This window comes from Sceloporus undulatus, chromosome 5 (assembly GCF_019175285.1).
Source record: "Sceloporus undulatus isolate JIND9_A2432 ecotype Alabama chromosome 5, SceUnd_v1.1, whole genome shotgun sequence".
Taxonomy (NCBI): Eukaryota; Metazoa; Chordata; class Lepidosauria; order Squamata; family Phrynosomatidae; genus Sceloporus; species Sceloporus undulatus.
The window spans coordinates 11,487,494-11,510,009 of record NC_056526.1 but is presented as its reverse complement, the minus strand read 5'-3'; the positions used below and the strand labels follow the sequence as shown (position 1 = coordinate 11,510,009).

The following is a 22,516-nucleotide window of genomic DNA, read 5'->3' as shown; positions in this document are numbered from 1 at the left end:
AAACCAATGGGTCCTTGAACAGGTCAAGCCTGAACTCTACCTGGAACCAAGATGCTTAAATGGAAGCTGTCATACTTTGGCCACATCATGAGAAGGCATGAACCACTGGAAAAGACAATAAGGCTAGGAAAGGTTGAGGAGAGTAGAAAGAGAGGAAGAGTGCATGCCAGACGGCTAAACTCAACTAGGGAGGTCACGGATCTGAATTTACAAGACTTAAGCAGAGCTGTGGAAGATGGAAGGCTTGGATCTGTCTCACCCACAGGGTCACCATGAGTTGAAGTCAACTCAAGGACAGCAACAATAAACAACAATCCACAGATTTATGTAACCCTCTTTTAAAGCCATCAGAACTGGTGGCCATCACCTTATCTTATAGCATACAATCCCACCAATTCCTCAGTTTCCCAAGAAGCTTTATTGGATAATTGCTCAGAGGACCAGAATTGTACAGGGGTGCAGAGAATAGGTGTCCTGCTATCATAGAAGTATGTCCTAGAAAAATCTCTTCCAATGCACTGGGAAATGCAAAAGCAAAACATTCCACCATGCCCAATGCACATCAGTATGCCAGTACCTTCTGTGACATGTCACGATGGATCCCAAGAAACCTATGAAACTCTATGAATCACATGGCATTACTGGGTTTTTTGGGGGGGGGGGGGGCAATATATTTCACGTCAGCCCTCCCTCTTTCCACCCTCTATCCCATAAGCTACAATGTTTACAAAAGCCAGCCAACATCAGAATTGACTGTCCTATAATCTCTATATTCAGCTTCCTTTTATCAGTGAACTCTGTCTAATTCAGGGGTTAGAAAATCTCTCTCTCTCTCTCCCTCTCTCTCTCTCAATCTCCCCCCCCCTCCATTTTCTCTCTTTCTTTGTGTCAACAAAGTTTTGGACACAGGCCAGCATCCCTCCCTCTCCTTTCTTCCTCCCATCCCCAAAGTCTGGTAAATGTTTAAAACTTCGTAAAGATTTCTATGTCCGAGGAAGAGAAGGCATCTCCTTGTGACGCTACCACTGTCAAGATTATTCTTTCCTACCAAGCCAGCTTGGACACCCTTTCCCCTAAACTGAGCTGGTTTGTGATTCCTTTCTTTCTTTCCCTCCTCCCTCTGGCTGAGCCATAACTCCCAGTCTTAAGGGATATGAAATCATGGCACTGTCAGTGCACTATGACTTTTGCATCTAGTTTGGGGATCAAGTGATGCAAGAAGAATACCAGAAGGGAGAGTAGCTAGCTACCTGCTGCATCCTTTTCCTGTCGACTTGACCATTGTCTTTTGCATCTTGGGAATTTCGGCTGCCATGGACGCTCAAAGGGTTCGGCCTGGCTGACAGTGTGCTTCGGAGTACGGCTGCTGTGGAATCTGAGTAAGTTTCCATTTTCCTTCTTAGGTCTGTCTGCACATAGTTAGACATTGCCTCCTCCTTCCCTTGAGTCTGATAAAGTAACTCCATGTGTTTGCAGCTGTTGTGTGGCTTGCTCTTCCTTGTTACCCCCTTTAAACATATTTCTCAACCTATCCCAAGTAACTCTTAACTAATAGCACCAGTACTAATTTTTTAATATTTAAGATGGCAGAGTTCAAATCTGTCAGTGAGTTGGAAGCCCCCCCCCCCCCCCGCTGAGTATCAAGTTGTTGTGTGCCTTCCAGTTATTTTTTACTTATAGTGACCCAAAGGCAAACTTATCACAGGGGTTTCTTGGCAAGATTTTTTTTTGGGGGGGGGGGCGAATTTGCCATTGCCTTCCTCTGAGGCTGAGAGAATGTGACTTGACCAAGGCGAACCAGCAGTTTTGCATGCGGAGCGGTTATTCAAACCCTAGTCTCCAGAGTCTTGGTTCAACTCTCAAATTATGATACCACATTGGTTCCCGGCAGATGGGGGTAGCCATAATGAATTAGGATTTGAGAAAAGTACTTTGGACATGCTCAGAAAGTCTTTTACTCACTTGTCTCAAAGATAATATTGAAGCATCAAGAGGATGAATCTAGGGCTAAACTCTTATATGTCTCAGCTGAAATGTAACCCTTTCTTTTGAAACAGAGATACAAGTATTTGAAAGTTTGCCTGACTTCTCCCTCCTTGTTTGCAGCGTCATGTTTCTACCTCTGTAACATACCCTGATTGTTATTTTATGAACATTTGAGAATATATCGTGCTGTAGCAGCCAGGCTAAGAGCCTGTATGCATGTGTGCAACATCCCACCTAATTAACATTAAACACTAAGCAAAGGAACCACAGGTTTTATTCAGAAAATTATGATTTCAAATAATGGAGGTAGGTTTTCAAGACAAACAGGTCTCTTCCGTCAGGTGTTGTTCTGGGGTAGATAGGAAAAATGTCACTTTGCAGGAACTGTGTTTGCTTTTAAGAGTATTTTGAGCCATGTCTGGACTCAACACTGTTTATCTGTTTATCAATACCAGTCCTAAGGAGGAACTTTATGTGATCCAAAAGCTTGCTCTTGTATTTCAAAAACTCATTCTCCAATAGTACAATATCTGAAAGAATATATTTTCTCTGTTTCTAACCTCTCTTAGAGTTCTCTTCTCTTTCTAAGTCAATGCCAGCAGAACTCCCACATTTTGTGTCTGACCATTAATATATCATAACATGTGTTTGATGGTGCACTGAATTTACTGGAAACATGCAAATAAATTTGGGAAAGCTTTTGTCAATGCAATCCTTTCACTAATAAATTATACTGACAATGCAATCTGACCCTTTCACATTGCTTGAAAAATGATTCATTAAATTTAAATGATGTTCACATGAATCCTGCTGGGAAAGCTGGGGAGTCTTGCTGTCCCTTAGGGAGAGCTTTCTTGAGGGAGTCCTCTGAGGATGTTGTTTAAAATCTGCATCCTATCAGTCATTTAAGTTGGGACTATCATATCAACTTCCATATGGGTCATGCCCTTATTTTGGATCAGCATTGCTCTCCAGTTCACTCAGCTTCTGCCCAGGATATGATGCAAGCCAGGAAATATGGATACTCATCTGAACTTCCCTTGCTTCAGAATTGCTTCCACATTTCTCCCTCAACATTCACTTTGACAAACAGGGGAAGTAGCTCAGAGATAGAGTGCATGGTTTGCATGCAGAAAATCTGAGGTTCAATCTTCAGGTTCCACTTTTAAAAACTAACACAGTGGGCCCTTGGTATCTGTTGAGATTTGGTTCCAGGACCCCCCATGGATACCAAAATCTGTGGATGCTCAAGTCCGCTTAAATACAGTGGCAGAGTAAAATTGTGTCTCTTATATAATATATAATATATATTGATACTGATATCAATATCAAGGTGTGTGTTTTATTTGTATATATAATTTAACATTTTCAAGCCATGGATGGTTGAATCCATGGGTAAAGAATCCATGGATATAAAGGGGCAACTGTAAAAGATGGTTGAGAAGGACCACTGAGAACATGGAATGCTGCAGCTGATCAAAATGGGCAATATTGGGATAGATGGATCATTGCCATGTTAGTTTGTTTAAACATTTTAATGGATTCACACAAAGCCTGATTTACCTGCATAGGTGAACACTGTGTAGTGGTCTTCAGATGGCCACCATCACTGCATTTCAATCACCCTCACTTCCAGTTGCCACCCAAATGTCACCTAGAAAATTGAGACAATCTGATGTTCCAATATGACTTGAAATTTGATTTGCAAGAGAGTGAAGAAACGTGCCAATAAAACCCTATAATGGGGTCACCATAAGTCGGAAACAACTTAGAGGCACATGACAACAACAACAACAACAACAGGATGTACATGTAGAAAGTAACTATATAAGTATCTGTAAAATTTCTAAGGTATGCCAGAGACATTTTTTTAGGAAGGCATTTTATGTATCACTATTTTAACACTGTTTTAAAAGAGATAGTCATGTTAGTCTGTTTCAGCATTTTAAAAAGGAAGGGGAAAACTGGATGGGGAACCTTTGATATGAACTGATTGATTTTAGCATGAGCTTTCATGGATGTTAATCTACTTCTTCAGAGGAATTTATGGAATACAGTAATAAGACACTGGTATTTAAGAATCATTACATAGTTGTGAGGAGGTGGGATAAGAGTATGATGGGATACAGAAAGACACAAATTATCAGAGTCACAATATTGCCCTTGCAGCTATGTAACTGTCCTTGAATACCTGTGGCTTAATACTGTACTCTTACAGTATGTACTTTAAAAAGTGGATGGAAATCTATGAAAGCTCATATTAAAATAAATCAGTTAGTCTCAAATTTGTTGCTAGATTCTTCCCCTATCCATTCCACTGCTTTTTTCTTTTCTTTTTAAAATTTAGACATTACATTTTGATTAAAGCAGAGGTCAAAAGGGGTCAAATTTTAAAATTTGGGAATTTCAAGGCATTGTGTCATATTCTCTATTAACTGTCTTTTAATCAACCAGGTTGGGTATTATCCTTCTCCATAATATTACTGTTATGAAAGCAAATGGGACATCTCTTGAGTTTAGAGAAACAGGGGGCAAATTTATGTGGGAACAGTCAGAAGAGGATTTTATTTGCTTGTTTATTGACTACCACAGCACTGCTTAAAACCACCCCAAATGCTGGCCTGTAGAATGAAATTTGCCTTGCAAATTAAATGCCAACCCCAGTTAGAGTAAATCCATTAAATCCATGTGATTTACCTGTATGTTGACATACCAGCCAACAACTGAGTCAGTGAGTCTACTCTCATTGGAACTAACCAAAAAGATTTAGCCCAAACATTCTGCAGGACTGTATAGTGGTTTGAGTGTTGGACTATGGCTCTGGTGGGTTCAAATCCCCATTCAGCCATGAAAACCCACTGGGTGACCTTGGGCAAGTCACACTCTCTCAGGCTCAGAGGAAGGCAAAGGCAAACCACCCCTGAACAAATCCTGCTAAGAAAACCCCATAATAGGGTCACCTTGGGGTTACCATAAATTGGAAATGACTTGAAGGCTCACAACAACTATTTTTACAGTCAAAGATGAGTCTGTTAAAATCAAAGAAGGTGTACCTATTTCCAGAATATAAATACTCTCAAGATCAAGAATTCATTATTTGCTAAGAGAGGGCCAAACACCTCCTATTCTGTAGACACTGGCTGATTCTTAGAGGAATGTTCTCACAAACCTGACATGGCTGTTTGGAAGGTCTTTCCTAGCTAAGTGCATTATTTTTTGCTAGGAAGTGAATAAGAAAGGGGGGTCTCATCTTGTTTTCCTGCTATTTCCAGGACTTGATAAGAGTAAAGAGAATACAAGAGAGATCTCTGCAGGGTTGCTTTGAGCACTCAGCCTCCAACTGCCTTTGCTGTTAATTGGTGGACTATGGTGAAAGGAAGATGTTGGCTAGGAAGAGCATCATCCCTGAAGAATATGTTCTTGCACGGATTGCAGCAGAGAACCTGGGCAAGCCACGCATCCGGGACCGCCCACGCAAGGCCCGCTTCATTGCCAAGAATGGAGCATGCAACCTGGCCCACAAGAATATCCGGGAACAAGGGCGTTTCTTGCAAGACATTTTCACCACTTTGGTGGACCTGAAATGGCGACACACCTTGGTGATCTTCACCATGTCCTTCTTGTGCAGCTGGCTCTTCTTTGCCATGATGTGGTGGCTGGTGGCCTTTGCCCATGGTGACATGGACAAACCCTGTGCAACTAATGAAGATGTTAGCAAGTGGAAGCCATGTGTCACTTGTGTCAGGTAAAGTGCATTTGCAGGAATAATGTATTTAGTTCTTAGCAAATAAATTTGGCATTGGCCAGTGCCCCTCAATTACACATTTTGGTATGTAGACTAGAGGCACAATGCAAGGTATAGCATGGGGTTATGCACATACCATGTGCTGGGTTGGGCCTCTAGTCTGCATGTCACAATTTCACATATAGCTTCCCATGTTGTAAAGCCATCTTCCCCAACCAAGTAGTCTCCAGATGTATTGGACTAGTAGTATGACCAAAGTAGTATGATCATTGGTCATCTTGGATGGTAATGATGGGAATAGTATTCTAACACATCTGAAAAAGTACCAGGTTGGGGAAGGCTGCTGTAATGTATTTGGGAATTTCTAAGCAGACTATAGTTTATTTTGAAACCAATTCATCATTCAGTGGTCAAAAATAATTCAATGGTCAAAAATGTATTTGTAAAGTGTCAAAAAACCCTGATCAGATGAATTTGGGACTGATGTGAATTAATTTCTTTGAGAATTGGTTTAAGAAAGTATTGCACCCATAGCAAGAAAGCCTTGGCCTATCCTGTTTCATGTCATGCTATATTTCTATATGCTGTGATTTGGGTTGCAGTGCTAGTTTTTGGTTTACCTTGTGGGAAAACATTACATGATGCCACTCAAACTCCTTTGCAAATTGAACTAGAACAATGGAAGGATCTTTCTACCACTTGATAGAGTTGACTGGATATAAATTTGGGCTTCAGTCCATTCATACATAATGCTCTGACTGCCCCCTCATCACATATTAATGTTTTATAATAGTGTGTTACTTTTCTCCCCTCTTTCTCTATAGGTCCTTCACCTCTGCTTTCCTCTTCTCTATTGAGGTCCAGGTGACCATTGGTTTTGGGGGTAGGATGATGACTGAAGAATGTCCCATAGCCATCAGTGTCTTGATTCTCCAGAATATTGTGGGCTTGATCATCAATGCTGTCATGCTTGGTTGTATCTTCATGAAAACAGCTCAGGCCCACCGGAGAGCAGAGACCCTGATCTTCAGCCGGAATGCAGTCATTGCTGTTCGTAATGGCAGGCTCTGCTTCATGTTCCGGGTAGGAGACTTAAGGAAAAGTATGATTATTAGTGCCTCAGTGAGAATCCAGGTTGTAAGGAAGACCACAACCCCTGAAGGAGAAGTCATCCCAATCCACCAGCTAGATGTTCCAGTTGACAATCCCATTGAAAGCAACAATATTTTCCTAGTGGCCCCTTTGATTATTTGCCATGTCATTGACAAACGGAGTCCTCTTTATGACATCTCTGCCAATGACTTGACCAACCATGACCTAGAAATTATTGTAATACTTGAAGGTGTGGTGGAAACGACCGGGATCACCACCCAAGCAAGAACATCCTACATATCAGAAGAGATCCTCTGGGGACATCGCTTCGTGCCCATCGTGACAGAAGAGGAAGGGACCTACGCAGTGGATTACTCCAAATTTGGTAACACAAGCAAAGTGGCAGCACCCAGGTGTAGCGCCAAGGAGCTGGATGACAAACCTTCCATTCTCATCCAAACACTCCAGAAAAGTGAGCTGTCCCATCAGAACTCTTTGAGGAAAAGAAATTCCATGAGGAGGAATAATTCCATCAGAAGGAATAACTCCATGAGAAGGAATAACTCCTCCTTCATTGTGCCCAAAGTCCAATTCATGACACCTGAAGGGAACCAGAACACTTTGGAGACATGACAGATCTGAAACAGTTGCTCATAGCTCTTTGGGGAAAACAGTAGTGTTATTTTGCTATTTCTGTAAATGAAACATGAATATTAACTTTGTATATACACATTTAATGGAACCAAGGCATGTTTATTACATGCAAACATCAGGTCAAAGCAAATAGAGCAGGGATTGGGGAATGTGTGACCTGCTAAATGTCATTGGACTGCAACTCCCATCACACCTAGTCAAAGGATCCAAAGGCAAAAGGTGATAGTAATTGCAGTTAAGCAACAGCTGAAGGGCCCCATATCCCCCATTCCTAAAACAGAGAAATATGTTTTTTACTTGGGAGTAATTGTGTCACCAATATGATCCATCAATATATGGGACATGTGTGTAGCATTTCAGACTGTGGCTGAGAGACACTCCTCCACGCCAAAAGATTACCTTTTCATAGAAACATAGCGTGCCAGAAGGAATACTAGGCCAGAACAAGGCTGACCACATTTATGCCTCAGCAAAAAAGCAGAATTTTTCATAATGTATAGATACAGTTTTGAAAAGAATTGCTAAAATTTCAATAAAAATCTAATGCACCATAATGGGCAAAACCATGACCTGATGGCCTGTGTCTGTCTGCTCAATCTACAGCTTACTGTCGATGGAGCAATTTGAGGTTTTCGATCTCCCTTCTTACAGTCATTTATTTATCTTTAATGGCATCACCATACGAGCCCCATTCTTCCCGCAATCACACTTGTTTAAAAAAACCAGAATTATACTTATTTGCGAGGAGCCATTATCACACATCTTCTCAGTCATGCAACTGGTGCTGCTTTTGCCATTGTGCTCTTGTTTGGGCTCCCCTTCAACCTGTCCTCCCTGCCCTGCACCCTACCCAGCATGTATTTGGAGTTTAATTTATTTTATTTTATCTTTTTATCTTTTTTATCTTTCACTTTTTCATACAATTCCTGAGCTCTCCTACTGTAATTTACCATATATACTTGACTATAAGTCGACTTCATGTATAAGCCAAGGGCAGGTTTTGGGACCAAAATTATGGATTTTGACATGACCCATGGATAAGTTGAGGATAAAACTTGTAACAAAGGATGCAAATGATGAAACAAAGGAAAATGATGCTAAAGTGATTTTAAAAGTTTTGACAGGCATAACTGTTTATGCTTACCCTAAAGTCTGGATGGATGAGATAGTAGAGGGGGTTGATGCTTCTTTTAAGTGCTCTGAGAAGAGATTAAGTTCTCAACTTTCACCAGGGCATGGTTCCCTTTTTGATAAGAGTTAAAATACAGTACGTCCATTGACCCATGGTTAAGTTGACCCAGGTTTTTGGGGTCAATTTTTTGACTAAAATTACTAGACTTATACATGAGTATAAACAATAAGTCTTTAAAAAGAAAAAGAAAAGTAATAGGAAAGGAAAAGGCATTCAGCCTGCTTGAGAATAATGAAGCAGGGAGAAGGGAAGACACTGACAATCACATGACTGTCAATATCACAACTGTCTCAGCAGTGATGCTTTGCACAATTGTGTGCAATTGTGAGCTCATTGACTGGTTTTCCCCATCAATGAAAAAGGATGCCCTAGCCTTACTTCATGGATACAGCAGCTATAGGTTGGAGGAGGCGATGTGAGATATGTTTCACCAAAACCACTTCTTTCCAGTGCTAATCATGATTTAAAAACTGTGTGTAATGAAGTCCAAAATCAAACTGAGACCAACCTGAGACCAGAAGACACCTTCAGAGAAAGGACTATCTTCTAATAAGTTGGGCACGTGGCGACCACCTGAGTCTTTTTTTTGCCATGCTAATTCTTTATGTTATTGAAGGATAATGGTGTGTGTGTGTGTGTGTGTGTGTGTGTGTGTACAGGACCATTCAATCAATGTGAAGAACTGGAGCCTAGCACAGACATGGACAACTTTCTTGGCTCAGAAGGCCATCTTGGATCTCCTCTGAAATTTTGTGGCCATAGTTTAGTCTCCCCACCACTGTTGCTGCCAGTGATGGCTGCTGATTTCTTTGTCAGTAGAGAGTTGTATCCACTCCATGTTTTAGCATGAATTTTAAAGAAGCTATTCAAGGTGCTGATACTATTTTGGAGGGCAGGACCTAACATCTTAGGTACTTCACAATTTTGACTAAAGCTTGGAGAAGACTCTCTGGTCCATTGACATGAAAGCCACAAGCTGGTACTGGCCACTAAAATACTGAAGATGTTGAAAGGTACTTTCAGTTGTGGATCTGTGATTCAAGAGGGTACCATAGCAACTTTTTGCACCATAGAGATGTACTAATCTGCAGGATCATGGCTATCTTTCCTTTAAGATTTTGGCAGCAGTGATGGTAGTGGCAAAGTTAAGCAGAGCAAGGTGTAAAAGTGATCTCGGTGGCTGCATGCAGCCTGCCTGTTGCCATCTCTAATCTAAAGATAGACTATCCTGTCAGAGAATTGAGGCTCAGTGTAATATTAAAAGAAGTCTTCCCACTTTATAATTCATATCTCTGTCTAGAAATACCTTTCATCATCTTCAGTAAGTAGGACAGCTGCTTCCCTTTCTAGAAAATAAAAAGTAAACATCATCTTGCCAGGATTATCCATGCCACATTTGGATTCTTGTAATGTTCTCTATGCCCAGCTGCCTCTGAGAAATGTTTGGAAAGGAAACGTCAGCTTGCTGAGAGTACAGTGACCAGGTTGACTGGGATTTACTGTACTGGATGCATTATAATGGGCTATTTTGAAATATCAAATGCCTTCCATTTTGCTTCCAGGCACTCTTCAAACTTCTTGTGTTGTGCCCCATCTGTCAATGGGCTGGAACCACGGAATCTTCCTTTTCCTATAAGGGGCTGATTGTTTGTTAATGCCATGCTCTGGGTGATTCAGAAGCCATGCTCTGGGTGACACTGGGCAATCTGGTTGTCCAACACAGGATGTATCCACACTGCAGAATTAAAGTAGTTTGACACCACTTTAACTACCATGACTCTATTCTACAGAATTCTGGGATTTGTAGTTTGGTAAGACATTAGAGTTCTGTGACACAGACTGGTCTGAATACTTCACCAGACTACAAATCCCAGGATTCTGTAGAATAGAGTCATGACAGTAAAAGTGATCTTTAACTGTTCAACTATAACTTGGTTTAACTTTAAGAGTTTTCCTTGGTGATGAAGGCAGCTTTCTGCCATCCTCCCATTTCCGCTCCAAATGTGTCTTATAGTGGCATAAAAGAGCATTGCATTGGCATAAGTCATCAAGGGGATTGCTTTTCTTGGAGGCATTCCAGATGTGGCAAGCCCTTCCCACCAAGAATTTGCTTGGCAGACAACTCTTTTCTTTTCTTTTTCCTTCTTTTCTTGATGCCAAGTCAAACCCGGTTTGTTTACACAAGCTTTTGTTACACTCATTTGGAACACTTTGATACAATCATTTAGAACAGTTTCTCATCATGTCTTTATGTCCTACTTAATTCTACTGATGCTTTTTATCTGTTTTATTTTCTTGCTATTTTTTATCTATGTCCTTTCACAAAATATACGACTTGCGTTTTATCGATGAGCTATTTTTGGCCAGTATTGTTGAACTGCATGCTTAAAGTCTGGTGTTAGCCATCTTGAAAACTGTTTTGTCAAAAAGGTTGGATGTTAGAAACAGGGGCTGAAATCTGATTGGTTAGTCCCAACTAGAATCGACCCAGTCAATCATTTGTTGAACACATAGGTAAATCCCATAGATTAAAAGGGAAGGGTTGACAGATGGATGCAAAGTGCTTCTAGATGAGCTGATTGTGGAAATGGATGTGAGAGTCACCTGGTTCACGGGGCCCAGATCTGGTAAAACCCATCAAACAAGGTAATGTGCCAGGGTCAGGGGAACTTCCTCACTTCAGATATTATGATGGAACTCAAGTGCATGCATCCCTAGCTTCTCTCTCGTCCTTTCCCCCTGCTCCTGGCTTTTCATTGTACTTCACAAGTGTAGAACAGATAGAGGCAACCTACAAGCTGAGCTCCAGATCCTGGGTACCAGCTGCGAACAGGTGGAAGTGGGTACCCAGTCTTTAAAGTGAACCTCAACTGTTCTCTTCCATTGTCACCTCTTCTGAGAACTGTGTTCCTTCCTGGAGATCCAGAGATGCCCAGCAGTTTTCCAAGACTTTGTAACCTGGCAAGTCTGGTTTCTCTGGTATATCTAATGCAGACTTGAGAAGTAGGGGCAATTATAAGTATCAGGTGAATAAATAAACAAGTGTCTACTAGGAATTTCAACTCTTACATACATTCCCATGAATCATGGCTGTGGAACCTGTGGAACCTCCAGATGCTGTCAAGCTCTAGGCACCTACAACACTTACCAGGGGCCCATTCACACTACAGAATTATAGTGCTATTATGCCACTTTTATGCCACTTTATGATGCCATTTTAACTGTCATGTTTCTGCCCTATGGAATCCTAGGATTGGCAGTTTAGGGAAGGGCATTTACATTCTCAGCCAGAGTGCCACCCCAAACTACAAATCCCAGGATTCTGTAAGACGACACCATGGCCATTAAAGTGGAACCACCGTGCTATAATTGTGCAGTGTAAATGGGTCTCAGGATGGCTGCTGTTCAAGTATGATGACAGAAATAATTTATCCTATCTGGAAGACTGCAAATTCTCCGCTGCTGCCCTAAACTGTCCATTATCTCCTCCGCTAATCCCATTTTTGGTCTGTTCAAGCAAAAAAGGAAGGTGTTGCATCATCACAATGATGCTTGGAAAGTGCACTCTGAATTGTTATGGGTTTTCAAAGTTACATTACATTGCGATGATTCGTGACAGCTATATGTTCCAGGTAATTGTGCCAGGTTAAATGGTATCACTTGCCTTTCTTTCAGCTTTGGTCTTGAACTACTGAGGTTCATTTAAATTCATCAGAGAAGCCCAATATCCTGAAAATCAATTTTAGAGCAGAGTCCTGGCCACTAGTGATAGTACAGCCAAATTCAAGTGACCATGACTCCCCACATTGTATATACTTATGGCCTGGACATAATGAAGAGACAGTTTGGTAAGAGGTCTGAGCCATATAACTTTGTGGTCAAACAAGGATTTAAGCTTCTGTATCCCCACTCAGAATATGACTGGGAAAATCCCAGGGTGACCAGATGTCACAACACAAAGGAGGACAAGGCACCACAAAATGTAAGACATTCAAGAACAATGTAGGACGTGAAGTCGAAGGCTTTCATGGCCGGTATCTATAGCTTCTTGTGGGTTTTGGGGGCTATGTGGCCATGTTCTAGAAGAGTTTGTTCCTGATGTTTCTCCAGCATTTGGGAAAATGTCAGGAATAAACTCTTCTAGAACACTGCCACATAGCTCAAAAACCCACAAAAAACAATGTAGCAAAGTAAATGCTAAACTCACTAATACAAATATAAATTCCTTTCATATGGTTAATTTACAATTCTGTTATGTAAACTGCATTTTATTATATAGTCAACCATATTTTTCTGATGAATTTATTTTCCATAAAAGGTCTGATTATCTTGCAATATACTTGCAAATTTCTGAGTGAGACAAATGCTTAAAATTCTACTTTATTAGCAACAAACCTTTGACAGAATCTACATTTAAATTTTTCCTTCCATTTGTCCATTGTGCTGAAATTAAGGGAAAACCCCTTTCAACATTTGCAAGCAGCCTATTGCCTAACATTTTTGCTATCCCTTTCCCCTCTGAGAAACAAATGCATCCTGACCTCTGGGAACAAGTCTTGTCTGCTGCTGCTCCTAGGGAAAAAGAACTTTAGATGGATCTATCATAGCCCCCTGTTTGCAGTGAGGACAGCCTGCCAAGTAGACAAAACATAGTGTTACTCAATGGGTTTCTTAGCCATGCTCAAAGTAGAGGACATTTTGGAATTCTTCCTGACCAGAAGGTTGAAATGTAGGACATATCCTGGAAAATCCTTTATCACCCATGAAACTCATTTTTATCTCTCAACCCTATCTACCTCACAGGATTGCTCTCAATGGAGTTTATCACATGGGAGGAATTTCTCTTAATTTCTAATGAAAAGAAAGTGGGGCCAGATCGCATTCACGTGAATTCACTAGTTCAGCGAATTTACATGAATTCGAATTGCATTCAAAATGACTCCCAATTGTCCGAAAATAGATTGCCATTGCCCAAAATTGCATGTGATAGTCTATCATGCAATAATGTGAAACCCCATGATTGCGTTCGGACTGACTTCCCATTGCCCGAAATTGTGTGTGTTAGTCTATCACGCAATAACATTAAACCCCATGATTGCGTTCGGATTGCCATTGGATTATACTTCCAATTTCCCTTGTGTGATAAAGTCCAATGACAGCTGCTTGCTTCCATTTCTGTAAGGTGGTGTTTAATAGAGCAATCTGAAGTGCTGAACCCTGGATGAAGATGGAAATAAATGAAAGAACGATCCTATCCTCCCATTGGTGTGGAAGCCACCACTAGTCCCTGGTTGCTGTGAAGATAAAAGGAACTTCTCAGGGGCAGAGAAATAACTGGGGACATGGTTCAGAGTATGTCTCTCTTTGACATCTATCTTCTCTGTTATAGTTCTGCTCCAAAGTGTGTGAATGAAAAAAAGCATCTGAGCATATGCAGAGTACTTCCCTCCTCTAACTGAGCAACTGCAGATGGCCCATATGCATGTATTATTCTGGCATTCTGTTCCCCTTTTCAGAAAATAAACACCACTTAAGATCTTCGCCAGAATAAGCAGACTATAATCCAAAATTTTCTTAGCTTACCCCATTTGGGTGGTCATTTTTAGACTCCAAGTTTATATTCCAAATGGTGATTCAATAAATATTATAAAACACAACCTCTAGTATGTCACAGACAATTGTTTCTAAATTCGGTCGAAAGAGAGACAAGCCCCAGCAGCATAGTTCGAGTAATTTATTGCAAACTAATTTTCATTGCCCTCCTCCCTTGCCTTACTATAAGAATCCTAAGAATACTTTTGCAGACTTTTTGTCTAAATTATGCTCATTAGTAATGTAACACCAGGCTGTATGCTGGAGTTTTCGTTTCTTTTTCAACATATCATGGCTGTATATATTTGGAAATTCTTTCCTATCCCATTTTCAGCACAGATCTGTTAATATAGTACTAAATTCTTTAATCTTCCCTAAGCTTTGTGTGTATGTTTTAAATCAACAAAATAAGCATTTTTGCTGGGGTATGATGTAAACCAAGGAAGAAAGTCCTCTCCATGGTTGAAGTTGGGGATAAATGTTCTCTGCTGTCTTTTGCCTAGACCATTCACCAATAGAATTGACCAAGACGTCAGAGTTTGTTCTACCCAGAGAGCCTTCAAGAGATATTGCTACTGGGAATTAAAGTCCTCAGAATCCCTGAGAACAATTTTGGAGTTGTAGTTTAAAAAACTGAACTAATGTGGTGTAACGATTTGAGTGTTGGGCTGTGATTCTGCGAGTCTAGGGTTCAAATCCTTGCTCCACCATGGAAATCCACTGAGTCTTCTTGGCCAAGTAACATACTCTCTACCTTAGCAGAAGGCAGTGATAAACTTCTGAAGAAATCTTGCCAAGAAAATGCTAGGATAGGGTTGACATAAGTTGGAGTTGACTTGAAGGCATGTAATATAGTCAAAAAATTTTTACATTTCCATGGCTTGGAGCCCTTTTAGATGGTCATGATAACTTCAGGTGTGGTCTTTCTTACTGAATTAACTTTGTTATCTATATCATTCTGTCAAGTGTAAAGGTGTATTAAAACACTATAAGAAAAGACCACCCATATTGTTGCTGGAATCCTCTGACATATGTATATGTAAGTTTCCCTTGCACTCGTATATGTCCTTTTCTGGGGCTGTGCACGGGCTGGTGGTATTCCCTTCCTTTTACAACACCCAAAGTCCCCTTTCAACTTACTGTACAGTCTCTGAATACTGGTCAAGGCACTCTATGGGGAATGGTCAGGATTGGAAAAGCATCTGGCTATGACCCTGTAGCCAGATTGCAAATTATGACATCAACCTTGAGATCCCCTGGGTCCTGTGAAGGTCTCAGTGCTGCTTTAAACATTTCATGTCTGGCTACAGGGACATAGCCAGATCCTTCTCCGATCCTGTCCATTCCCCACAATCATCTCTAATCTTTCTCAGAGTTTGTTTCACTTTTACACACTGAGGCTGCATTTTCATAGCTTACATTTGAGTAGACCTATGTAGGACTATCCTGTTGGTCACCAAAATAGTCTGGGGGGTTAGCTCAAATGCCAGGGAATGCAAGAATGTAATGGCTGAGAAGACAAGAGATTTGTGGACTAGAATCCTAGGATGAGTTCCCACTATGATTTAAAGTGAATTGCTGATCGGGTTATATGACCGTCATTCCCATTTGAAACTAGTTCCAATCCTACTTTGATTGATTTCTGTCATGATAAAGTGAGGCAAACGGGAAAAAACTGGTTTTTCCAGACACTAGTTTCCTAGCAGTTCTTTTGAAAAGAATTGATTCCGGAGCGTGTTCAACAAGTGGGAACAATGGATCTAAATTGCATCATTCTGGAGGGGAGGGACTAATGGCAGAGGGGTGTTTACCATCCCTCCTTTGTTTTTGGTAGCTCCACCATTTCCCCCCCTCAGCGCTGCCTTTGTGCTTGTGGTGTGACCTATGGGCACATGTTTGTTTGTTTGTTTTTAAAGAAAATTGATACAAGATTTGATTCACTGATTTTGCAACTACTTATAATCAGTAAAGCAAGTAGTTGCAAAACCAATGAATCGAATCTTCTACCAATTTATTTTAAATATTCCCAATATTCCCAACCTAGTTTCCTCTCCCTGAATATTAATATGACTCGATCATGATCAATGTCTCTCTATCTGCCCAATTTCCCCCAAGTTTTATCCTACTGCATTTTAGTGTTTTTAAATTGTGATTATCCTATATTGTAGTTTTATAATTGGGATGGGGTTGGGAAGGAATTAATTTTGAATTTTACTGTATTTTTACTGTAATTTTACTCTTGTAACCCACCCAGATTCCTCATTATTGGGCGGGCTATAAATAAATCATTTTTATTATTATTATTATTATTATTATTATTATTATTATTATTATTATTATTAATGTTCCCAAGCCGGGCCGCCTGGGCTGCCGCTTACGTCACTGATGATGCACAGATGATTAACATACATTTTGAAACAGTGCAAAATAGTGGGGATGACAATTGTGCCCAAAAAGAAGCCATTACAAGGGTATAAAGAAAAGATCCACTTTCACTGTGGGAATGACAGACATTTGGAATCAATTTATCAACACAAAACGAAGGCGAATCGCATGCCAGTTTAAATATAAGTGGGAATGAGCCCCTAAAGTACTTACCATACTCAGCTATTTCACAAGGAGGTATCCAGAGTTGCCTTGTACAACACTTTTCTCCAGGTACAGAGTTAGGCACACCTCCAAGTGTGCCATCACCTTCCCTCATGGACTCCTTGCATACCACCCTCCTGGGTCTCACATAAATGCCCACCAGTGTTAAAGAGGCTCCTGGAGTGTGATGGATGGGGGTGCTAGAAATAAAGAAGAAAAAACATGGACAGATAATATACTCAGCATAATAACATTTTATACAGTGGTCCAGTTTTGCCTGAGTAAACCTGAAACCAACACTGAATAGAACAAAACATTGGATGAGGGATTTCTTTTCCCTCCTTGGAAAGAAAGTATTTGGATTTAGTTTTCCTCTTTAGAGGAAAAGAATCTTTTTTAAAATAGAAAATTACTCTGGCTGAAGTGAGACAAAAAGCAACCTTTCAGTGATTATGTGTGAATGTGATTCTCTTTTTTGGGCTCTTTATTTCACAGTTGAATAAAAAAAAAATATTGAAACTTTGTGTTTTCAAAGCTGTGTCTTCTAGCAATAGGAGTAGTTTGGTTACTTAAGGACAGGTTAGAAGAGTCAGCAATCATACCAAGGCGGAATTCATGTTCTGCTAGAATAATCTTCTTCATCTTGGTGTCTTCTGGATGGGGTAATCTAAAACTCCCCTCATCCCCAACCATCACAGCCAGCTGATAATGTTGTTCATGAAGAGTGGCATTTAAACCAGACCTACTCATAGTGGTGGTCCCTGGACTGTGCCAATGTGTGAATCATAAAGAGTTTTCAGGAAAGAAACAAACAATTGCAACCAACGGATTACAATATGGTGCCAGTCAGTGGCACACTGGGGAAAAATAATTACTGCTCCCCCCTGCATTGGAAAGCTAGAGAAGTACTTACTTATGCACTATAGAAATAATGCAGTTTACCACCACACCACGTATGATTGGGCTCGGGATGGCACTGGATTGGTAGTGATTGGACTGGAAGTTTTTGTAGTGTGATAATGGTCCGAGTGAGATTGCTCTGGGCAAATAGCTTGAGGACCAAAGACAAAATCTTAGCTCCTCAGAGACATGAAGGGAGTTCATTCTTGGATGTCCTAGTCATCTGCAAACCAAACCAACTTTTGGGTCACACAGTATATAGAAAACCCACACACAGAGACAGATACCTGCACAAGAACTCCAACCATCACCCAGGACAAAAAAGAAGCACAATCAAAACACTGGTAGACCGAGCAAAACGCATCTGCGAACCCCACTTCTTGGAAGATGAACTGAAGCACCTGGACCAGGCTCTACAGGCCAATGGTTATTCCAGATCAGACATAAGAAGGGTTGCCAGGCCCAGGAAAACCCAGAGGAGTGAAGACAAGCAGCCACCCAAAGGGAAGGTATTTTTACCATACATCAAAGGAGTCACTGACAGAATAGGCAAAGTGGTGAGGAAGCGCAACCTTCAAATGGTTTACAAACCGACAAAGAAAATCCAGCAAATGCTTTGCTCAGTCAAGGACCAGAGAGACCCTTTCACAGCCACAGGAGTGTACCGCATGCCATGCAGCTGCGGATAAGTCTACATAGGGACCACCAAATGCAGTGTGCAAACCAGAATCAAGGAACACGACAGACACTGCAGACTGGGCCAGCCAGAAAAATCAGCAACAGCAGAACATGCCACAAACCATCCTGGGCACAAAATACTGTTTGAAAACACTGAAATTCTGGCCCATGCCAACCACTACCATGTCAAGATCCACAGGGAAGCCATTGAAATCCACAAACACCTGGACAATTTCAACAGGAAAGAGGAAACTTTTAAAGTAAACAAAGTTTGGCTACCAGTCCTGAAGAAAACTCAACAAATGCAAATGAGAAATCTGCCAGAGTCAGGGGATTCCCAGCAGACAATGAGCACTAATCAAGCAGACACTCATCCTCCTTTGCATACCCTCCCACCCTGAGGCCTGCCATTAGCAACACATGCAAATCACTCCTGCATTTCCAGGTCACACAGTACATATACCCAACTCCTTTCCAGCCAAGCATTCTCTGAAGATGCCAGCCACAGATACTGGCAAAACAGGAAGAAACTTTTCTCGAACATGGCCACATAGCCCAAAAAACCCACAAAAAACTATAAAGGGAGTTGTTCATAGCTGGACAAAATAAACTGTTGGCCTTGGTCCTCTGGGCTAGACCATGTATACTGGGCTACTGAGGAAGATAACGTTTTCCCATGACCTAGAGGAGACACCACGAGGCAGGTTGACAGATGTTTTGTGTTATAAAAGCTAGACAACAGTTGTCAACAGCCACCAAACAGTAATAATATTATTTTTTAAAAACTTAACTTGAAAATAAACAAAGGAACACTGTAAGGGGGAGAGAGACACCAGCAAAAACATGGGTAGGAAGCCTGCAAAGAGGGAACCTTCCTGGTGGGGTGTTTATTTTGATGGATTATCAAAACTGTTTTGAAACCAAACCAAAACATGAGAGAGTCGAGCTTCCCGTTTTCCCAGTGGAAAATAAACACTAGAGAACATGCCACTGAAATCTGCAAAATTTTGGGTCAAACAGAAGTATTACTGTCACTACTTTCTGACAGTAGATGTACAGGTTTGGTCCAAAAAGTAACTTTTAAGCACAGGATCCAAAGGGATAATTCTAGGATGCATCTACACAGCAGCATTAATATAGTGGACATGAGAGTGGAGTAGAATCAGTTTAACTACCATGTTAACTACTCAGTGCTATAGGATTCTGGGATTTGCAGTCCTGTGAAATGTTTAGCCTTTTCTGTCAGAGAGCACTAGTGCCACAACAAACTGCAAGATTTCAAAATTTCCATAGGATTGGGCCATGGCAGTGAAAGAAATATCAAACTGCATTAATTCTGCAGTGTGGCAGCAACTTTAGTGTTGTAGTTCATGAGAGTGGACTAGAACCAGTAATAGGAAAGAACTAATTTGAATGAATTAGGGTATTGATTAAATTAGATGTTTTTTAATGAAAACAATTAATTTAATTTAATGTTTATGTAATTGGCCTTGAAACTTCAGTTTATTTCAATTAAGGCATTTTTTGATTAATTAAATGAGATTTTGCTAAAGGTTCGACAGGTTTTAATTCTCCCAGCTGGTTCTTAACATAAACTTAAGATGATTTTCGGGGGGGGGGGGGTGGGGGGGGGTGGGATGTTCCTGGGTTTTTGTTAGCCCCTCAAGGTTGCAAAATTCAAGGTTTATGTCACAAGATTCAAACTGTTTACTCAAAAGTAGATCCAGTGGGATTAATTATGTTAAGGGCTTTTGAGTTTAGTAAATAATAATAATAATAATAATAATAATAATAATAATAATAATAAGGTTTATTTATATATCGCCCTTCGAAACATCAGGGCGGTGTACAACAGTGAAAATAAAACAATACATATCTCAATGCAATACATATTAATAATATCTCAATACATAGCAATAGCATTTAACAATACATATCTCAATACAGCCAGCGACAAATAGCTCAACAATAAAAATACAACAACAATACACAACACGCTAGCCGGGGCACAGCTCAGTGCCTGCCCCCCCCACAGGACAAAATGGCTGCTTAACTGTGCAGTTGCGCAGTTGTGAAGATGGTCCAGTCCGAAGGCGTCCTCCCTGTGGCGATGCGCAACTGCGCTGGTGTCCTCTCCGCCCAGGGAGGCACCCGGCAGCAACAGTGGCAACAACAACAGCAGCACACACAGTTCCTCCGAGGCAGGCACAGGGGTGGGACGGGGAAGGAAGCCAGGCAGGCTGGCTATATGCTTTTGAGTAAAAGCTTTTGAGCTTGGGGAACTAATCCTCCTCCAAGCCTAGTCTACTTTTAAATATGATAAGGAACCATATTATTGAAAGCCCACATTTCTTTAGACCTATAACAAGTTTATTAGAAAGTTGTACAAATGCTGGAAATCCACATGAGTTAAAGAACACAAAAGCAAACAAAGGAGTCAAGGACATGAGGAGTAAAGTCATAGATGACCTTTTCCAGTACTATATTGAGGGACCTCTCAGGCTACTCAGTTATACTGCTATGATTCCACTTTAACCACCATGGTTGAATCCCATACCTGTCCCTCAACTATAAATCATGGAATTCCATGAGATGTTGCCATTTGCAGATGAAGTGGAATTATAGTACTATAGGGTCAAAGGGCCCTTGGTAAAGCTTGTAGTGCAGGTTTTTAACTTAAACCTAATTGGCAATCCACCGATTCTTCTCATCTAAGGATTCAATGATACTCTATGTGTGTAGCCAGTGTGGCGTAGTGGTTTGAGTGTTGGATACGACTCTGGCCAGCATGACCATGAAACTCACTAGGTGGCCTTGGGCAAATCACACTCTCTCTGCCTCAGGGGAAGGCAATGGCAAACCTCCTCTGAACAAATCTTGCCAAGAAAGCCCAATGATAGGTTCTTAGGGTCACCATCAGTCGGAAACAACTTGAAAGCACACAACACACAGAGAGAAGAGATATCCCATCAGACAAACAACGTTAATCTAAAAAGCATCTTTCAGTTGCCTTTGAAACAGTCTCAGCCTCTATCATAAACTCAGACCTCATTCAATCACATCTTACTAATGATCTTTCCCTGTCTGTCCCCTTGGGACCAAATCCCACTTCCTCTTCGCTTTGGTTCCTCTCCTTTCCCATGGTTCTTGTTTCCCAGGAAGGAAACACTAGCATGACCCAGGTCCTTCATTGGGTTTTGAAGAACCTTTGGGAATCCAAGAAGCACTAACTTCCTTCCCTGGGGGTCCAGTACATCTGTCATAACACGATGCAGTTTACAAAAATATTGGACTAGTGGTGTGCGTGAGAGCATGCTGTGAGGACAGAGCTGCAAAAGTTTGGAAAGGAATTGGGAGATAGGAAAAGAATTAAAAGTTCCCACCCTTTATTATTCCCTACTCACTTATATGATGGCTAGGGAGGCAAGTAGGGTTCCCACAAGGCCTGGAACCTCTCATCCTATTTCAGGGCAAAGGGGCAGAAACTCAGGGCATGAGCTTTGCCTTCAAAATTATGTATGTACTATATTATGGGTTTTGCCTGATCACCCACTGCATTTCAGGGGTACAGTTGCCATTTGTTTGCATTTAAACTGTAAGCCTGAGGTCAGAGACTTCAAATTAACACTTTGTACACCACTCTGGGAACCCTCTTGGCTAAAGAGCAGTCTATAAATCTTTGAAATAAACTAAATTTCAAACCATTTGCTGCTGGTAGGATTTATTTATGTGTAAGTACTGGCTAACCAATGGCAGTGGGAAAAATGCCTTCATAAAATGTTCTGCCTTGGGCTTTCTTTAAACCTCCCACACATTTCTGTGGGTCATCCGCTAGGAGAAAAAGTTAAATCACTAGTCTTAAAGCAGCAAAGTCAAGGCAGTCATTTATAGATTTGTTCCCATAAGAAATGACATCACAACATAAACAATATTTCTGTTATCATGAACCAAATGGGAATGTGAGAATTCACTGCAGTACTGTGAGGGCTGATTAAATATTGCAGTTTTTTTTGGAGGGGGGGGGGGGTGTTTGTTTGGGCCAAAGGAATTTTTTAATGGCCATTTATAGTTTAGAGAGTTTTGGAGAT

General features: G+C 40.9%; 2 protein-coding genes across 2 annotated transcripts in view; both read left to right on the top strand.

Moving 5' to 3' along the window:
- USP6NL (USP6 N-terminal like) overlaps positions 1 to 22,516 on the top strand; it is a 681,049-nt gene that overhangs the window by 35,480 nt on the left and 623,053 nt on the right. The gene's annotated exons all lie outside the window — the stretch shown is intronic.
- Positions 1,242 to 8,020, top strand: KCNJ8 (potassium inwardly rectifying channel subfamily J member 8). Its single transcript, XM_042469882.1, has 3 exons — positions 1,242 to 1,379; positions 5,259 to 5,731; positions 6,556 to 8,020. The coding sequence occupies exons 2-3, from the start codon at positions 5,367 to 5,369 to the stop codon at positions 7,454 to 7,456; spliced, it is 1,266 nt and encodes a 421-aa protein (XP_042325816.1). The 5' UTR covers positions 1,242 to 1,379; positions 5,259 to 5,366; the 3' UTR covers positions 7,457 to 8,020.

Coding starts and splice junctions, on each gene's coding strand:
- KCNJ8 (XM_042469882.1), top strand. CDS start 5,367: ATGTTGGCTAGGAAGAGCATCATCCCTGAAGAATATGTTCTTGCACGG. Junction 5,732..6,555: donor CCATGTGTCACTTGTGTCAG/GTAAAGTGCATT, acceptor CTTTCTCTATAG/GTCCTTCACCTCTGCTTTCC.